General features: G+C 34.1%; 1 protein-coding gene across 3 annotated transcripts in view; it reads right to left on the bottom strand.

The window, feature by feature from the left end:
- Positions 1 to 18,726, bottom strand: part of CWC27 (CWC27 spliceosome associated cyclophilin) — a 264,667-nt gene that overhangs the window by 237,147 nt on the left and 8,794 nt on the right. For all 3 annotated transcript variants that reach the window (XM_054487499.2, XM_054487500.2, XM_063664846.1), the window contains exons 3-7: positions 14,958 to 15,070; positions 13,023 to 13,166; positions 11,420 to 11,518; positions 10,370 to 10,473; positions 7,951 to 8,020 (exon numbers count right to left, since the gene is read on the bottom strand). In XM_054487499.2, the coding sequence (XP_054343474.1) occupies positions 7,951 to 8,020; positions 10,370 to 10,473; positions 11,420 to 11,518; positions 13,023 to 13,166; positions 14,958 to 15,070 (530 nt within the window). The remainder of the gene's footprint in view (positions 1 to 7,950; positions 8,021 to 10,369; positions 10,474 to 11,419; positions 11,519 to 13,022; positions 13,167 to 14,957; positions 15,071 to 18,726) is intronic.

Below are 18,726 nucleotides of genomic sequence, written 5' to 3'. Positions count from 1 at the left end.
CACAGAAAAATTATGTTATTTGGAACTTCATATCCAAGAACAAAGAGGCAGCAAAACAGTAGGAACTAAATAGAATACAGGTAGAAGCGGACAGAGGGAGAGAGGAGAAGGGGTGGGGGAAGTCACAGGGAGACAGGGAGAGAAAGAGAAGAAAGGAAAGAAGGGAGGGAGGGAGAAAGAGAGGAAAGAAGGAAGGAAGGAGGAAAGAAGGGAGGGAGGGAGGGAAGAAGGAAGGAAGAAGGAAAAGGAGGGAGGGAGAGAGGGAGGAGGAAGGTACACAGGAGCAACATTGGCCAAGAAGCTGGAAGGTCTGGGGCTCAATCTCTAACTCTGTGTGGATAATTTTATGAGTCAACTTGGCTAGGCAATGGTACCCAAATGTTTAGTCAAACACCAGTCTAGATGTTGCTATGAAAATATTTTTTTAGATATGATTAGTATTTAAATTAGTAGGCTTTGAGAAAGCAGATTACACTCCATAATGTGGGTGGGCCCCATCTAATCAGTTGAAGGCCTTAAGAGCAAAAACTGAGGTTTCCCAAGGAAGAAACAATTCTGCCTCAAAACTGTCACAAAGAAACCCTGCCTGAGTTTCTAGCCTGTGTATTTTGAATTTATCAACTATTCCCTGAGTCTCCAGCCTGCCGGCCTACTCTACATATTTTGGAATTGCCAGCTCCCACAATTGCAAGAGCCAATTCCTATAAATAAAGAGATAAAGTGATAGATTAATAGATAAATGGATCTATTTTATTCTTACTCTCTCTCTCACATTCTATTGGCTGCTTCTGTTTCTCTGTAGAACCCTAACTAATACTCTAAGAGACCTTCAGCACAGAACCAGAAAAACTTATTAGTTAAAAAAGGGATTTTAGAGGCCACAGTCTATTCTCCCAGGCAATGGAGGGAATCTTGGCATCACTGCTGACTGGTCAACCATGTCTCAACACCTCAAATGAGCTTATTAATACACACACACACACACACACACACACAAATTTCTTTTTAAATGGCTTCTATTATTAGGAAATTCTCTGATTGGAGAGAAAAAAAAATCTATGTATATTTTCCAACCATCCAACCAACCCTACTTCTACCTTCTAGAACTACAAAGAAGGCCTGTTGTTAGGCATACTATATAAAGTTAGTTCAGACATTCATTAGACAGAATAATGGCCCCCTAAGATATCCATGTCCTAATCCCTCAGAACCTATGAACATATCACCTTACATGGCAAAAGAGATTTTGCATATAAATGAAAGATTTTGAGGTGGGGACATTATCCTGGATTATCAAGATGGGTCCAAATGTAATTACAAGAGTCCTTACAAGTGAAAGAGGGAAGCAATAGAGTCAATTTTAGAGTGATGCGGCATGGGAAAGACTTCACCAGTTATTGCTGGCTTTGAAGATAGAAGAAGGGGCACACCAAAGAATACAGGCAGTCTCTAGAGGTTGAAAAAGGCAAAGGAATAGATTCTCCCCAGAGACTCCAGAAAGAAGTCCCTGCAAACGCCTTGATATTTAGCCCAGTGAAACCTATTGCAGACTTCTGACCTCCAGAAATACAAGATACTAAATTTGTTTTGCTTAAAGTGGCTTAATGCCACTAAATTTATGGCAATTTGTTAAAACAGCAATATGAAATTAATAAAATATGTTAATACCTTTGTAAAATTAGCTAAGTCTAAACAACTAGAAAGATAAGCAAATTAAAGTTGAATACAATTTGATGAGGCAGAAACATTTTACAAATTACACTGTTTAACATTTCTGACCTCCTCTTTGCAAATAGCCTAGCAGCATTCTCCATGCCATGGCCGCCTCCCAACTTTTTTGGGAAAGTTTAATTTCATAAAATAAACTAGAATAGGACAAAACATTCTTACTTTAGTCTCAAAAGTGGCAAAACTGTCTACCAAGATAACTTTTTCTGGGTGAGGAAAAAGCCCTTCTATAACTCTGGAGTTGAAGTAAAAGTGTTACTACGTCTTGTAGGAAAGAAATGCTCTGTGTATCACTGTGAATGTGGCACAATTTGATCACTGAATAAAAATCTAGCTATTGAGATACTTTTAAAATGGGCCTGTTGTTTAACTTACCTCATAAAAACTAGTTATCTTGATTGTAAGCTTTAACTTGAAAAATATTTCCTGACATTTATATTTCAGTTATATGTAGATTCATGAATAAATTTTAAACCAATACAGACATTCAAATAAAAGCATTGTTTAAGAAAGCAATATGAAGGGAGCAATATTCCAGATAAAAATATTTCAAATATTTGAAGTCTAGGATCATATTTTCACTTAATTTTATTTCTCTAAAGTATTATTATATCCAGTTCCTCATTGCATTCCCTATGTGAGGTGGTTTTTGGCATCATCCCCACCCTCTCCACCATTTCCCTTCCTCTGGATGCATCTAATTTTTCAAGATCTTCCGTAAGTACGTTCACAACTGGACAAAATGCTGCAAGTATGATCTAAACAATGCAGAGAATGTTAAAATCCTTATTCCAGAGATCTTATTCTTAGTAATTCAACTAGGACTCACAGGCTATTATGTCATACTTATTCAGCTGATTTTATTGAACTCAAGTACAGAATTTACTTGTACTCCTATTACATTTCAACTTACTAGTTCAAATCGGCATGGGTTGACAACAAAGCACCCTTTGGGCAGAAGTATTCAATTAGCTATAAATCTATCTGACTATACTATCTCCCAGATCACATTTCTTCTTGTTGTCCACAAGAATATCATGAGAGAGTCTCACAATGTGCTTTTCTGAACTCAAGATATGATTATTATGGCATCCCCCTATCATGCAATCCTATCAAAAAGGAAATGAAGTCAGTCTGGCAAGTCACTTAACCAGAGGCTCAGTTTCCTCATCTATAAAGAAAGGAAGTTGGACAAAATCCCTTTGAGCTATAGAATTCTATGATTCTAAGAGATTTTATCAGGTAGTAGAAAGATACTGAAATAAATAATGAAGGAAAGCTAACCCATGTGGGAGAGGCACCTTGTCATGAATAAGTGAGTGGGGTGAAGGGGTGTCTGTAATCCCACACTGATAATCCATAAACCAGAGAGGACTCTAATCTTATTTCTCCTTTCACATAAAGTAAAGCCTCAATTCAGACTTCACCAATTATTAACTCGTGATCGGGCAGAAAGGTTCTGGATAAAGATTAATACTGTGCAGTCACTGAAAAAAGAAACTTGATAAGCAAATGAAGAATGAAACAGTTATTTTTAAGCCCTTTAGAAATATTTAATTTCATGCAACCACTGAAACTGCAAATTATTCTTGGTCGTTAGAACAGACACTTATTTGGCTTTGGCTCCAGTCGTCTCATACACTTAAAAATAGTAAAGCTAAATTTTGAAGAAATATATTCTATTAGCCACAGTTTTCCAACATTCAGGCTAGTCTTACCTCTTCTTACCAAGGTATTTGAACAGTGCTGGTAGTGTAAAAAACTGTATATAAGCAAAATAAACAAAAATACACTTCTACTTGGATTCTCTCCAGAATTTATCTCATATACTTAAAAACAATTTCCCTTTCTCTAAGCCAGTAAATTTCAACAGTATTGTTCTTGTTACTCTATTTTCTCCAACTAAACTTACCTACCTGTCCATTACATAAAGCAGACAAAAAAGTTAAATTCTGTAGATTTTAACTTTTTTGATTCTGCAGTGTGCCAAGATCCAATCGCATGTGAAGAATGGGTTGTTGGTGGGTAATAATGAGGCTGGGCTGCACAAGCCACTATCTAGGACTCAATGGGAGTGCTCATGAAGGCCACTAGGCCAATTGTGTCAAGATTATGGCTTCCTACCCGAAAAGGCTGAGCTGATAATGAAATTTCTCACCAGCCCTCTAGATTGGGCATAAGGGCATAAGATTCTACATAATAGTTATGATCATATTAGAGAAATTTTATATTCTTTAGTTATCTGAGATTAAAATACCAGTTATAATGTATAGTATATTTTAAGGCACTTGGCTTTCAAAGACATTTTTCAATATTGTACAATAAATCAAAATTAAAACTATATCCTTACAACAGTAAGTGGGACATATTATTTTCACATTCAGAAAGGAAAATTGAGGCTCAGAGAGACTAAGTTATCAAAGCTCACAGGGTGTCAGGGGAAATTAAAGTTTTAATATGAATTTGTATGATCCCAAATCCATGTTATTTCTATTCTAGCACACTGCCACTCAAAGATGACGCAGACTCTATCTGCAACAAGCTCACAGCCCAGGACTCTACACAATTAATAAGTTATAAAGCAAAGGGTATAATGTTGGACTAGTGTACAATGCAAACACAGTCATATGCTTCTTCTGTAATAAAGCAAAAAAGATGTGTTTAAAAGGAAAATGTAAAGTATTACAAGAAAGGCAAAGGTTGGGTAAGAAAAAGAAGATTTTTAAAAGCTGGAAAAGACATTTAGAAAAGATGGCATTTCAGGTGTTGAAAACAAATATGACTTTGATATCTAGAGGTGGGATGGGACATTTCAGGTGGGAAAAAGAACATCAAGAAAGGCACAAAAAATGGAAACGATAAGGCATACATACAGAGCAGCAAATCATTCAGATCTGCTAAAGCAATGTTTCCTACATTTCCTTGGTATGAAAAGTACAGCTTCCCAGGCCCCTCGCTTGGAAATTCTAATTTAGTGGGTCTGAGATGAGGCCTAGGATTCTTAATTTTTAAAAAGTATGTCAAGTGATTTTTATCACCAGGAAAGTTTAACAAGTACTAGTCAAAAGAGCAGAGTTGGTGAAGGAGAGTCACGAAAGCAGGATCTTGAAATAATAGGACAAGAAATTTGGCCTTATTTCTATAGTAAAGAGACAGTAAAAATAACATTTTAAGCTTCAGGAAGGCTGCTCTGGTAGTGGAAGGAAAAGAAGAGAGGGGAGATGGGAAACTGGTCTATAGATTACCACACCAGTCCAGTCTAGAGATAATGAAGGCTGAACAAGGGTAGTAGCAAGAATAAATTAAAAGGAAAAAACAGATTTGAGAAACATCTTGGATAAAAAATTGCCAGGACAGTGCAATGAAAAAATATATGAAAAAATCACAACGGAATCTAAAGTCCTTCTTTGGAAGATATTGACACCAGGGAATAGAAAGTCACAAAATAAGAAGTTTGAGAAGAAAAAGATAGTGAGTTAAGACTTGCCCAGGGCTTGAGAAACTAGTGTCCAATAAGCAGCTGGAGAAAAGAAGAGTAAACCAGCCTAGAGATATAGACGTGAGAGTCAGATACAAGCATTTGATGATAACTTAATTACAAAGCACCCCCTATGAAAGAGCCAGATGAGAAAACTATGATGACACAATACTAGGACAATAATACTCATTTGATAATGAACGGTATTTCGGTTGTAATTTTCTTGGCAGAGAGAAAAGATTTTACTCAGTCCTTCTGAAAGTGTTTAAAGTGTTTTTCAGGTTTAAGAAAGAAAATAAAGAGCAAGACAGCACTATCTGTGGTGGTATCCTTGTACATTTCAATCTGAAACGCAAATTGCTTTTGGAGTATAAGTCCACAATATTCAGTATAATTTAAACATACCATTTTTCTATTTTGTACAGTAGAAAGCAGCAGAAGGAAGATAATCTTTGAACATTTAACACATGCTGCTGTTAGAAATAGAAAAAATTCAAACTAATTTCCTAGTCAAGTCTATCTCAAAGCAATTGTGAACAAAACTTACTTTAGACTAGAAATTTAATTTCAACAAAAAAACTGACAGAAAAACTTTCTCCTGCCCTTGCTCTCCAAGGCTGCTCAACCTACTATCCAGGACCCTATGGGATTTAGGCAAGGACAATGGGCCAACTGCCTTCCCCAGCTGCCTTCTGCCCCAGAATTCTACACTACCAGTGAAATTTCTCACCAACCTTTGAGATGTCTTGGGCTTGAAGGAGACAGCTTCTACAGCATTAATAATCATATGAGAGACTTAACTAGCTAAAAAAAACCTCAGTTCAAAATTCTGATTCTACCACCTCTTAATTGCATGATCGTGGATGAGTTATTTAACCCTCTCTGAGTTTCACTTTCTTTACTCTACAAAATAAGAAAAATAATATCTATATTGCATGGTTGTTATAGGGATTACATAAAATAAATAGTATAGTTAGCAGATAAGAAGATAAATTATTGCAATGCAGTAGGATAAATGTTTTGATGGGCATAGGCAGATTATCATGGAAAGAAGTACCTAGCTTAGCCTGGATGGGAGTTCAGTGGCAGGGGGAGGTAGAAGTAGTAGAAGGTGATAGTAGAGCTAAATCTTAAAGGAAAAACCCTTTAAGGAGAGAGCACACTCCCGGCAAAAGGAAAAACAGGGGTGGGAGAACTGTGAGGAAGGTATGGGTATGCAAGGAAACTTGACATCTTTAGAAAACATCAATGAAAAGGAACCCTGGCAATTTCCAGATCTAACATTCGTGGTTTTGTCCATTCACAAACATAACCACAGAATCATGACACACAGTAAATAATTTTGATGAGGCATAAATTTGAATCATGAACAATGCAAGACTAGTGCACTGACATCTAAAGAAGATGACTCTTCAGATATTGAGGTGACAGAGTGATTGGTGACGTTAAGGAATTGGGAAATGAAGTTTTTGTAAAAAAATGAATTTAGTTTTGACATCTAAAGTAGAGACGTTTCCTAAAGCAACTCTGAACAAGGGATAAGAGCCCAGGGGAAATATTCGGCCTTATCTCCTAGAGTTTAGAATGTTGGTGTATAGGTAAATGGAAATTGAAATAATGGCATCAAACACATCACTCAAGGATACAATAAAAAGCAACAAAAAATTATGACCAAAATATTTCATATACACACCATTTTAATTACATTTTAATGCAAGAGGTATTATGTAGAGTGCTTACTAGACGTCCAACATTAGCCTGCAAAACCATGCTCACTAATAAGGGAACATATGGATAAAGAAGTAAAAACAAGAATAATAATAATATGCTTTTAATTCAGTGTTATTGTTAGAGTTGGTAAGAAATAGATAACTATGTTAAGCAAGTAAGGCTTATAGGTTATAAAGTTTTAATTACAACAATAAAGACTATAAACCTAATCCTTTAGGTCTCAGTATTCACTAATTTTCAAAAGAAAGGCATATCAGAACCTTTAGGAGTAGAAACCGTTGAAGATAGTTTTCTTGTAGTATACATACCAGAATTACTGCTCTAAACAATGGCAAGACACTGTGTTTCAGTAATGAGCATTATGATGCAAGCAATATTGAAGAAAACCACATGTAAAGGCCTACAGGAAGGACTAGCAGAATAAAAAGGCCAGGAGGCACTGCATAATTCAAGAATATGGATTTAATAGTTACAAAGACCTGGGTTCAGTTCCCAGCTGTAGCTACTTATTGGTTATGTTACTTTGAGCAACTTATAAACTATAGCTGAATTTATTCATGAGTAAAATGAGGATGATAATAATATCACCCATCTCAAAGGGCTATAATGAGAATTAATGAAATAAACAAAATATATATAAATAACATTAAAATGAATATAAGAGTTTTGGTCTGTGACTGTTTATAACAGTAATGATAATAATCATTATCATCTATCATACTACCTGAACAAATAGCAGTTAGGATCTGAATCATAAAGTCCAACCATTCAAAAAACTGCAAATCTAGTTCAAACTGATTTTTTTTAAATGCCAACATTAAAAATAAATAGGATAATCTCAAAAGTTGCAAATATTACTGACCACAAATCAATTTACAAATTCAATGAACACTTATTGAGCCTGCCCCATGTAAAACATGCTGTGCCAGATATAGCAGGAGATAGCAATAGTGAGTAAGATATAGACCCCAATCTCTTTTATAAGTTAGAACAAAGGGCAAATCAGAGATTACCTGACTAACTCGATTTACTTCCTCCTCTTCTTCCTCAGCTTCCTCTCCAAATGAAAGTAAACTAAAATTTCTAGTCCAAAAAAGAGAAAGGAAAAAAAAAGAAAGTCAAATCAAACTTATCAATACCTTATTTTCAGAGCAAGAGAACAGAATTTACAAGAAATACATTCTGACTGTTCTAAAAAGACCATATTACTCAGTATTCAGCAGAAGTATTCTAACGATCTATATTTTCAGTATGACGTTAAAGTTTTTGCCTCACAGCACCAATGTTTCCTATATTATACTGACTTTTAATGACCAAAAATCCCTCCTGAGCATTACCATTAAATGTACTGAGTCAAGCATGACAGAAATAATAAAGCTTTTTTATATTTATCAAAACTGGTAGCAAAATGGGGGTTTCTGAAAAACTAATAAGTATATATCCCTGAGTGCTACAAATGGGAAGCAATTAATCTAGTATTTGGCAAAATATTTTTTAATATTTTTAAATTAATATGTATACAAAATTGTCAGACAAAAAAAATATGAGCAATAAACAAATAAAATAGCCCACAAGGAGAAAAAACTAGGTTTGTCTCCTCTGATTCATCAAACAAAAGTAATCTCAAGTAAGATAAACAATAAGTTACTAAAACTGTCTCTCAAATAGAAAAATTAAAGATGTGGCAGTGAAACAGATTTTTTTTTCCCCAAAACCTAGAAGCAAGCAATGACCAACATATCATCCCCAACATATTTGCTGGAAACAAAAACAAAGCAAAACACACCAAAAAAAGACTTCAGAGTTTATTGTTAAGATAAATCATAGTGATGACACACTGTATATGAATATAGTGACAGTGACCTTTCATCCAGAGATAGATTAATCAAAATAAGCTGATCAAAGAATTTTTAAAAATCAAATAAATAATTCCAATAAGCAGTTATTTTGCCACAAGGAATTAACTGCTTATTAAAGTGTCTGGCTCATATCTGACAGTTTATAAAACAATTCAACTTTGTATTTGTAGGATATCAAGGAAAAAGACTAATAGGTATTGAATGCCTATACTATCGGATGTTTTAACATACCTCTTCTCATTTAATCCTCATAACAACCAGGAGTTGAACTTATTCTAATCTCCATTTTATAGGAAGAGGTAACTGAAGCTTTGAAAGTTTAATCAATTTTGCTTTTTATTAACTAGGTTTGGCAGGATTATACCTAGAATTGATCAAATCTAACAATTATAGGTACAATAAAATCTCTAATAAGGATCCTACAATTCAGTAAAAGAACACGTTGAAATCTAACTCTGCAGTATATAGACAGTATTAATAATGTAGAATATTATCCAGAATACTGAAATTTATTTTTTCATTCCTATTTTTTGGAAAATTATCTTCTGGAAATAAACCAGAATACTCAATGAAACAGCTTTATATTTTAAAATATTTATAATAATATTATTTTTAATAGCACCAAAAAAGGAGTAAAAAGTTAAATACAAGTTAAATTGCATAATGCAATCATGCAGTCATTAAAAATATTCTTTATACTTTTCTCTACTTTCTATTTATACTAAGTGAGCATATATTAATTTTAAAACAACCAACAAACAAAAGTTTCTCAACAACTCATTTATATAAATAATTGTTACAGGGATCATAAAATATGTATCTATTTATTGTTACAGGGATCATAAAATATGTATCTATTTATTAACACAGATTTCATATGAACAACTGAGATGACATGTTTGTAGCTTAAGTTTAAGATACACTGCACCTGAATATAAGAGTTGCTCATTTAGGAAAACAAACAAACAAACAAACAAAACCACTAATATGGTTTGGCTCTGTGTCCCCACCCAAATCTCATCTCGAGTAATTCCCACAATCCCCACGTGTTTTATGGGAGGGACCCTAGTGGGAGGTGACTGGATTATAGGGTGGTGTCCCCAAAGCTGTTCTCATGATACTGAGTGAGTTCTCATAAGATCTGATGGTTTTATAAGTGTTTGACAGTTCCTCCTTCCCACTCGCTCTCTCCCCTGCTGCCTTGTGAAGAAGGTGACTGCTTTGCCTTCCTCCATGACTGAAGTTTCCTGAGGCCTCCCTAGCCATGTGAAATTGTGAGTCAATTAAACCTGTTTCCTTTATAAATTACCCAGTCTCAGGTATATCTTTATAGCAGTGTGAAAACGGACTAATACAACCACACACTCATAATTCCAATATCTCTCAGTCCCAGGCATGTCTTTATAGCAGTATAAAAATGAACTAATACAACCACACACTCATAATTCCAGTATCTCTCTGGTTCAAACTGGCCTCTCCTTTGCTAGTAAACAATTACTATAAAAGGAAATAAAGTAAACTAAATGAATGTGTCATTTTTCAAGCTGAAGAAAAATCTCTCCACTATGATTACTTTGTGCCTTTGGGTTTCAATTTCTTTACTTCCTCCTCTGGTTTCTCTTTTTTCGGCCTTTTAATTTCCCTTGGAATGATGTCATCAAAAGGATTAAACAAAACCTATGAAAAAAAATATTTTGAAAACATTATTCCATTTTTAACATTTCACAAAAAATCAAACCCAGTCTGTAATTCCATTGGTATGGTGTCTATATTTTTCCCCACATAAACATTATTAGTATAGTGATACATATTTACTACACAACATGCTTCCACTTGCACGGCCTCACTGGATTCTCTCAATAATCCTATGTGCTATTAAATAAGGGATATTTTATCCCCATTTTACAAAAGGGAAAAATATTTAAGAAAATGTAAATGATACACAGTAAACAAGATCAACTCAGATGCTTTGATTCCAAATCAAGTATTCTTGCTTCCTCAATGAAGGATCATTCTTTTTTTTTTTTTTTTTTTTTTTGAGATGGGGTCTTGCTCTGTCACCCAGGCTGGAGTGCAGTGGCATGATCTCAGCTCACTGCAATCTCTGCCTCCCAGGTTCAAGTGATTATCCTGTCTCAGCCTCCTGAGCAGCTGGGACTACAGGCGCGTGCCACCATGCCCAGCTATTTTTTTTGTATTTTTAGTAGACACAGGGTTTCACTGTGTTAGCCAGGATGGTCTCCATCTCCTGACCTCATGATCCACCCACCTCAGCCTCCCAAAGTGCTGGGATTACATGCGTGAGCCACTGTGCCCAGCAGGTCACTCTTAAATTATCTATGAAGTCACTTCTTTGGGCTAAATAAACCTAATTCCTTTAACTTTCCATTATGAGGTAAGCTTTTCAGTCATTGGATTATCAGATAAAGTTTCATCTTTGAATTAAAACCTTTAATTAAAAAAATTCTTAACTAGAAACTGTGCCCAAATAAATTAGAGATAAAATCTGAGTTGTGATGTTAACTTAGTATAAAGCCTTCATCCAATAGTTTAAAAATACTAAGAATCAATTCCTCTTAAATGACAATTTAAGTGCTGTATCTCATAATAATCATGCTCCTACCTCACAGCTTTTTATTTTGTGTGGATTATGTGGTCTTTCTTCATCATCAATGTCTACTTCTGACAGTCGCAACATGTTATATACTGTATCCCCTGTAACCTATCAAATTAAAAATATAATGTAACCGAAAATTATTGCACTCATCCTTTGAATTAAGAGAAAACCTTTGAAAACATCTTTCAAATAATTAAAAGAAAATTTCATATGATTACATAAAAATATATGCATTTAATAATGCAAATAAAGCAACTTTATCTTAAAGGAGAAAAGCATGGGTGGAGTTCAATCCCCCAATAAGTTTTTTGGAAATTTCCAATATATATTTAATGTAAGTTTTTATTAATAATATAATGCCAAATAATCTCCTACTGAATGACAACTTTTCATTCAAACATCATAAACAAATTTAAACTTTGGAATAGGATAAAATAAGCAAATAACAATAACAATGTGGTAAATGCTTTAGAGACATTATCTCATTTAATCCTCACAAACATCCTCAAAATAGGAACTAATATTATCCTTCTACAGATAAGAAAAATGAGGCTCAAAGAAGCTATAAAACCAACAGTGATGGCCTTTCTAACTTCTAACTATGCTACACATTGTCTCTGATGTGTTAGTTATATAACCCAATTGTAAAAACTGACACAGAATGGCAACTTAAATCTCATTTTATTATACACTCTTATTTTTAAGAAATAAATGGAGGGAATCTATAAACATCAGACAGGCTGTGCTGGCGCGGCTCAAAAGAATGTGCCAACGCATATTTCCTAACCCACTGTTATTATTAATAAGTATTAACCAACAACATTGCAACATATGGTTTTAGTGTGATTCCTTTCATTCAGTGTTTTTCAAGAGTTTTAAAACAACACCAGCTTTCCAATTGTACTGAATTTGTTTTTTTTCCCTTTTATCATCCAAAATCCAGTTTTGCCCAGCATATGGGGAAACCATTCTTACTGAACCAGCAGAGGGCGCTGATGCACTAGTGATGTCTGATATGCCTAAGACTTAAAACATATAGAAATATATTTATGAGAATGGAGAAGAGTGAGAGAAGAAAACCTTCAGAATCCCTTTTTAAAGGGAATTGTTAAAAATTCTATAGAAAGGACGTTCCCTAATATGACATTAAATGTGAGCAGGATTAAATAGGTACTACTCAAAGTAATATTTACAGTAAGAAGTTTCAATGTCAACACAAATTCCACTTTAAACTTAAGAAAATCCATCATTAAGAAAATAAACTGTAAACTACTAAATATGATTACCTAAATGTCTTTCCAAAAATGTAAAATCAATATTGGCTAAGTGGCACATTTTAGCTCATACCATTACTATGATTTTAAAGAAGGAATACACTAAAGTCACAACTAATGACTGAATTGAAACATGCAAAAAAGAATTTAGATGCTCCCTCATAGTGCACTATAATAGTAATATATTCCATTATTTTTGAAAATAATAAACATATCCTATGGAATGTTTTTACAAAGGTAGCTCTTAGATAAGTTAATCATATGTATCTTAGAAGCCTAAGGAATAACATAAAACCAAAAACTGAACCACAGGTTTAAAACCACTGGACACTAACCTTTCCAAAGATGGTATGCTTATTGTTAAGTTCATCCGCTCGACCCAGTGTGAAGAAAAACTGGCTGCCATTATCATGAGAACCAGCATTTGCCATGGCAACCAGTCCTCTCCGATTAAAACGCAACCGTGAATGAAATTCATCCTGAAACATAAAAAAGATTTAGTGAATGTCCTCAGTTATAAAACCCTTCATATGCAGTTATTCAACTTGACCCGCAAGGTCCCATACAACTTCTAATAAAAAATGCAGACATTTTACTTAATTGATTTTCAAGTATTTACTATTCTTTCAATGTTATTAAACTTGAATTCACTAGACTGTATCTTCTAAATATACTCAGACAGAAATATACCCTATTTTGTAGAAAGCTGCTTAGTTACACCTAAAGGAAGAGTACCCAAGGGGGAATGGATTTCTAAGTCATTTCCCTATTCTCATCCCAAACTCAGCAAAGCTTTTTAAATCTTCTATTATTTCTCCCAGAAAACTACCTTGGAGCCATTGCAGAGCATTCAATTATTACTCCTTCCCATCTCATTCTAAATGTCATTAAACAATTGCTTTGTTCTTGTTTTTTAATTCAAATAATCTACTATGATTGTGTTATGTAATTTTACTATGTCTTTTTAAAGTCCTAAGTTGAATCTTCTCTGAAATGGCACTGATTCTATTTGCCAGTTTTCAAAAGAGCAGGAACAAACCTTTCTAAGGTGGTTTTCTCACCACAATAGGGCTACTTAACAAATATATTAGTCTCTTACTTAACAGAATTTCCATCCAGCCTGATACTGAACTCATTTATAAATGTAGCCATGTTATATCATAAATGTTTTTCACAAAGGAAGATATTTTTCCTTAATAAATAATTCTCAAGAGATCTGAACTCAATGGATCATAACTCTGTATACTGTATTCAAAATGACCTAATTGAAAAATGTAACAAGATAACTGTATTACCTGAAAATAATGAAGCAAAACTCTCAAGTTAGGAAGGAATTGTCAAAAACAGCTATTCTGTCACACTAAATAAAATAATAAAAGAATGCTTCTGACTAGACGGAGTATCTAAAATCATGAGAAGTCTTACCATGGTAAAATATAAAATAGTCTAAAAGTGACATCTGAGACTTTTAAAATAACTATTCCACATTTCTAAGGCCATTATCATCTGGAAATTAAAGCAAACAGTTCAAGTATTTTCTTCAAGAATCACACAATGACTCAGTAAAAGATGAAAGGAAAATGCAATCTATTCCATTAGTATAAAAATGAATTTTTCAAAAACTCCCATATTTTAAGAGATACCAATATTTACTCATTCAAAGAACATGATATTGGTGCCATCAAATTAATAACAAACACAACTTTTAGCTTTTACTTGAACCTGCTATTGTTAATATCTTCACTATGACAATAACTTCTTTTCTTCTTAGATCTATGTTGGCAGTTAAGAAATCACTGACCTGTTCTTGATTAATGCATCTTTTACAGACAATTTATTTATTTATTTATTTTTTTGAGACGGAGTCTCACTCTGTTGCCCAGGCTGGAGTGCATTGGTGCGATCTCCACTCACTGCAACCTCTACCTCCCAGGTTCAGGCAATTCTCCTGCCTCAGCCTCCTGAGTAGCTGGGAATACAGGCGTGTGCCACCATGCCTGGCTAATTTTTGTAATTTTAGTAGAGATGGGGTTTCACCACGTTGGCCAGGCTGGTCTCAAACTCCCGACCTCAAGTGATCCGCCCCACTCGGCTTCCCAAAGTGCTGGAATTACAGGCATGAGCTACTGCGCCCAGCCTGATGTTTATATATTAATGTGAAACGTTTTTTCCTCTTGTGGAACACAATCATTTTCGATTAAGCAATCCAAACTAACTTGGAAATAATAATAACAACAAAAATAATAATAAAAATAATAATTCAGTCTTACTTTGAATGGCGCTCCATAGATAGACTCTCCACCACTCCCTGTGCCAGTAGGATCTCCGCCTTGGACTATGAAACCAGGCACAACTCTATGAAAAATGGTATTGTCATAATAAGCTGAAAAAAAAATAATTTATCAATGTCTAAAATTAATCATATCTACAGTTACCAAAATTAATACAGCTAGAGTCAAAAGAGTTATTTTCCAGAATGTTAAATACGCTCCCAAGCCAAAACCTTTTGTATCCTCCTTCTTATAAAATAGTTATTTCTCAAAACAGCACACATTTCTACAGAAACCATCACTGTTGACTTTTTGTTTTTATTTCTAGGATTCTCTTAAACTCTGGATTGGTCTTCAAAACAGAAATTAGAGAGTTCTGATAGGGAGGGGAAACAATATTGTGCCCCAGGGGACATTTGTCAATTTCTGAAAATATTTTTGGTTATCACAAATGGGGGATACTACTGGCATCCAGTGAGTAGGGGGCAGGGATACTGCTAAACATCCTATACTGCAAAAGACAGTTCCCACAACAGAGAATTACCAGCCCAAAATGTCAACTGTGTGGAGACTGAGAAACCCTGGCAAAGATGAATACCTTATTTCCTACTGCTTCCTCTTTTCCTCACAGGAAATTAATTTATTAACACACAAACTCATAATATATCAAAATTACTTATTAGTTATAGGTCTAGAACCATCAATACACCCTCCTCAAGAAACTTTGAATAAATAAAACAAATAACACAATACATACTTGAGTCTAATTAGCTCAGTTTGCTAAATGATTGAAATAAATTATTCATATTTATATGTAATTCAAAAATATACAATCGGAGTATATAATTTAGAACTCATAAATATACAGGAGAGATTGTATATGACCTCCTATACTATATATTATCTGGAACCTAAAATCATTAGGGTACTTCACAGAATAAAAGGAAGTTAACTTGGGAATGGCAGAAGCATGGCATCTCAGTGAGGCAAAGCATAAGTGACAAATTGAGTGGGGAGCAGGAATTAGAATTTGCCTGAATAAGAGAATTTACATTAAGAAGTAGCAATAATGACCAACATGCATAAGAAAAGATGCTCAATATTATTAGTCATTAGAGAAATGCAAATCAAAACCACAATCAGATACTACTTCACACCCACTAGAATGGCTAACACCAAAAACCTTAAAAGAATAAGTGTTGGTAAGGATGTGATGAAACTGGAACTCTTTTACATTGCTGGTGGGAATATAAAATAGTGTAAAAAGTTAAACACAGAATTAGCATGTAATCCAGCAATTATGATTCCAGGTGTGTGTGTGTGTGTGTGTGTGCGCGCGCGCGCACGTGCACGTGCACGCGTATACAAGTATATATATGCGTTTACAATTCAAGGTGAGATTTGGGTGGGGACACAGAGCCAAACCATATCAAGGGGAGAATAGAGAATGACTGGGTTAATGGATACAGAGTTTTCTTTCGGGGTAATAAAGTGTTTAAGAACTACGTAGAGGTGCTGGCTGCACAATATAGTGAATATACTAAACGATGTTGAACTGTACACTTTAAAATGGTTAGTTCTATTTTATATAAACTTCACCACAGTTTTTTCAAAAAATCCTTTAGGTGGAAGGAAAGAAATTTTACATTACTGAAATTAGTTCTGTACTTACATTAGATAAGCACAAGACGAAAACATATTTAGTATGAAGTACTGAATAAACAAAAGCTATTATTTTTGCTGTTGTAAAAACAACAAAAAGCAAATAGCAACAAAGCAGGTTGTGGTTGAGCCAATTATCGAGTTAGGCAGTCATGATTCAATCACAGGCTGAGGGTTACAAAGCAGAAAGATGGAAAAAGCACAGTTCCCTAAAGATTTCACTGAGCTTCCCTAAAGATTTCACCAGATTTCTTGACATATAGGATGATAAATGTCTTTATTATTGAAATCATTTTGAGTTGGGTCTTCTATTACCTGCAACTGAATACAACCTGAATATAACTCATTCAATGAAAAATATTTATCAAGTATCTACTGTGGGCCAGGCATTTTACTGATACAATTACTGACATAATTTATAAAGTTCCTATTTTAGTGGCTTGGAGACACCCTCATAATTATTTATATTTGCAATGTATAACTGGATATACAATGCATATTTTAAAAAAATATAATCTGTATTCTAACAACTGTATTCAGTACACAGTACATAAGAAGTAGAAAGGAAGACCAGCTGATTTTTGCTTAGTCCCTTCTCCCAGTGCAGGGCAGTTGGGCTGTATTTACAAGAGTTCCCTAGTGCAGACAAGTTCCCTCTGGTTACAAATAGACACTATAAAAACCAAAAGGTCTTAAAGTACCTCTCCTATATTCCTAGGTAACCATTTCATCAGTTACACTAACACTGTATGTAGCAGTCAGGAGTTTGAGTCTTGCCTTTTGCTAGCAATACAATCTTAAACTCCATTTTCTCATAAATCTAATAACATAAATTAAGGCACACTGTCAATCTGAAGATTAAATAATGTGAAAGCAAACTACACATTTTCAAGTTCAACACAAATGTGAGGTCAAACTAATATCTTCACTCAAATGCTACAAATTCATATTCAAATTTGAATATAAAATATACCCCAGTATATATCATATAATGAATATTCATCTAGACCCATAATAAGCAGTCAACCAATACTTTTTGAGCACTGTGCACATGATCAGATTTGCATTTTCAAAACATCACTCTTACCCAGGGTGAATATATTAGAAAGAGACATGACTGGAGAGAGAGGGGGAGTGAGAGAGAGAGAGAGAAAGAAAGCAAGAGAGAGCGCAAGTGCATGCGACAGAGAGCCAGTGAGAGAATGCAAGCAAGCAACTACTGTCCTGAGAGTCATTACATAACTATGGCTTATCTTGAGATATACAGATTCAAGAACTACTTATGAAGCAAGATCCATAAGACCCAGATATATGTTACCTGTGACGGAAAAACGACATGAAAGAGGTCTTTATTACTTGTGTTTTCAAATTTTAGAATTTCACCATTTTCTTTTTCCTATTTCCCATTAAGTATTTCAGCAATGCTGGCTTTTTAAGATTTTCTTTATGATTTTCCTAGTTATATTCCTGTTGAATGCATGAAATTATTATACTATATATAAATGAGTAAAAATTTTCTATACTCTCTACACTACAACTTTGTATTCTAACATAGCTGGAATTTCCAATGTCCACAAATCTTCCATATCTACTATTCCATATCTACTTCTTTGTAATTTATTAGTAATCACTATTGAACTAGGCATTTATAGTTGTATTTATAGTTTATAATACTGTATAATATATTTTGCTGCTTGCAATGTTTATTTGATTTTCTTAAATTTTTATGCATCATCACAAGTATTTTGAAAAAGCTTTATTATTTCATTATGCATGTTCATAATATCCTCCTGAATGTTCTCCACTATTGAAAAAAGATACCTAAATGTATCTTAAATATGAAACAAAGTTCCTATTTGATTGCTGTCATTCTAGTATTTGTCACATGGTTTCTATTTCTGGCTACAATAATATATGGGCATTATCATATATTTTGACTAATTATATTTCTTGCCCAAGTTCATAGAGGAATTTCTATTTGCACTTTAAAGTAGTTATACGTTTCTTCTTCTAGAATCCTGTTTTGTGTTTAACTATGTAAATATTATCATTAATAACTTTTTATCTAACACTCATCTTGCGACCAGTCTGCACTATTTACTGCAGC

The sequence above is a fragment of the Pongo pygmaeus genome, chromosome 4 (assembly GCF_028885625.2).
Source record: "Pongo pygmaeus isolate AG05252 chromosome 4, NHGRI_mPonPyg2-v2.0_pri, whole genome shotgun sequence".
Classification (NCBI taxonomy): Eukaryota; Metazoa; Chordata; class Mammalia; order Primates; family Hominidae; genus Pongo; species Pongo pygmaeus.
This window is presented reverse-complemented; position numbering and strand designations above follow the sequence as displayed.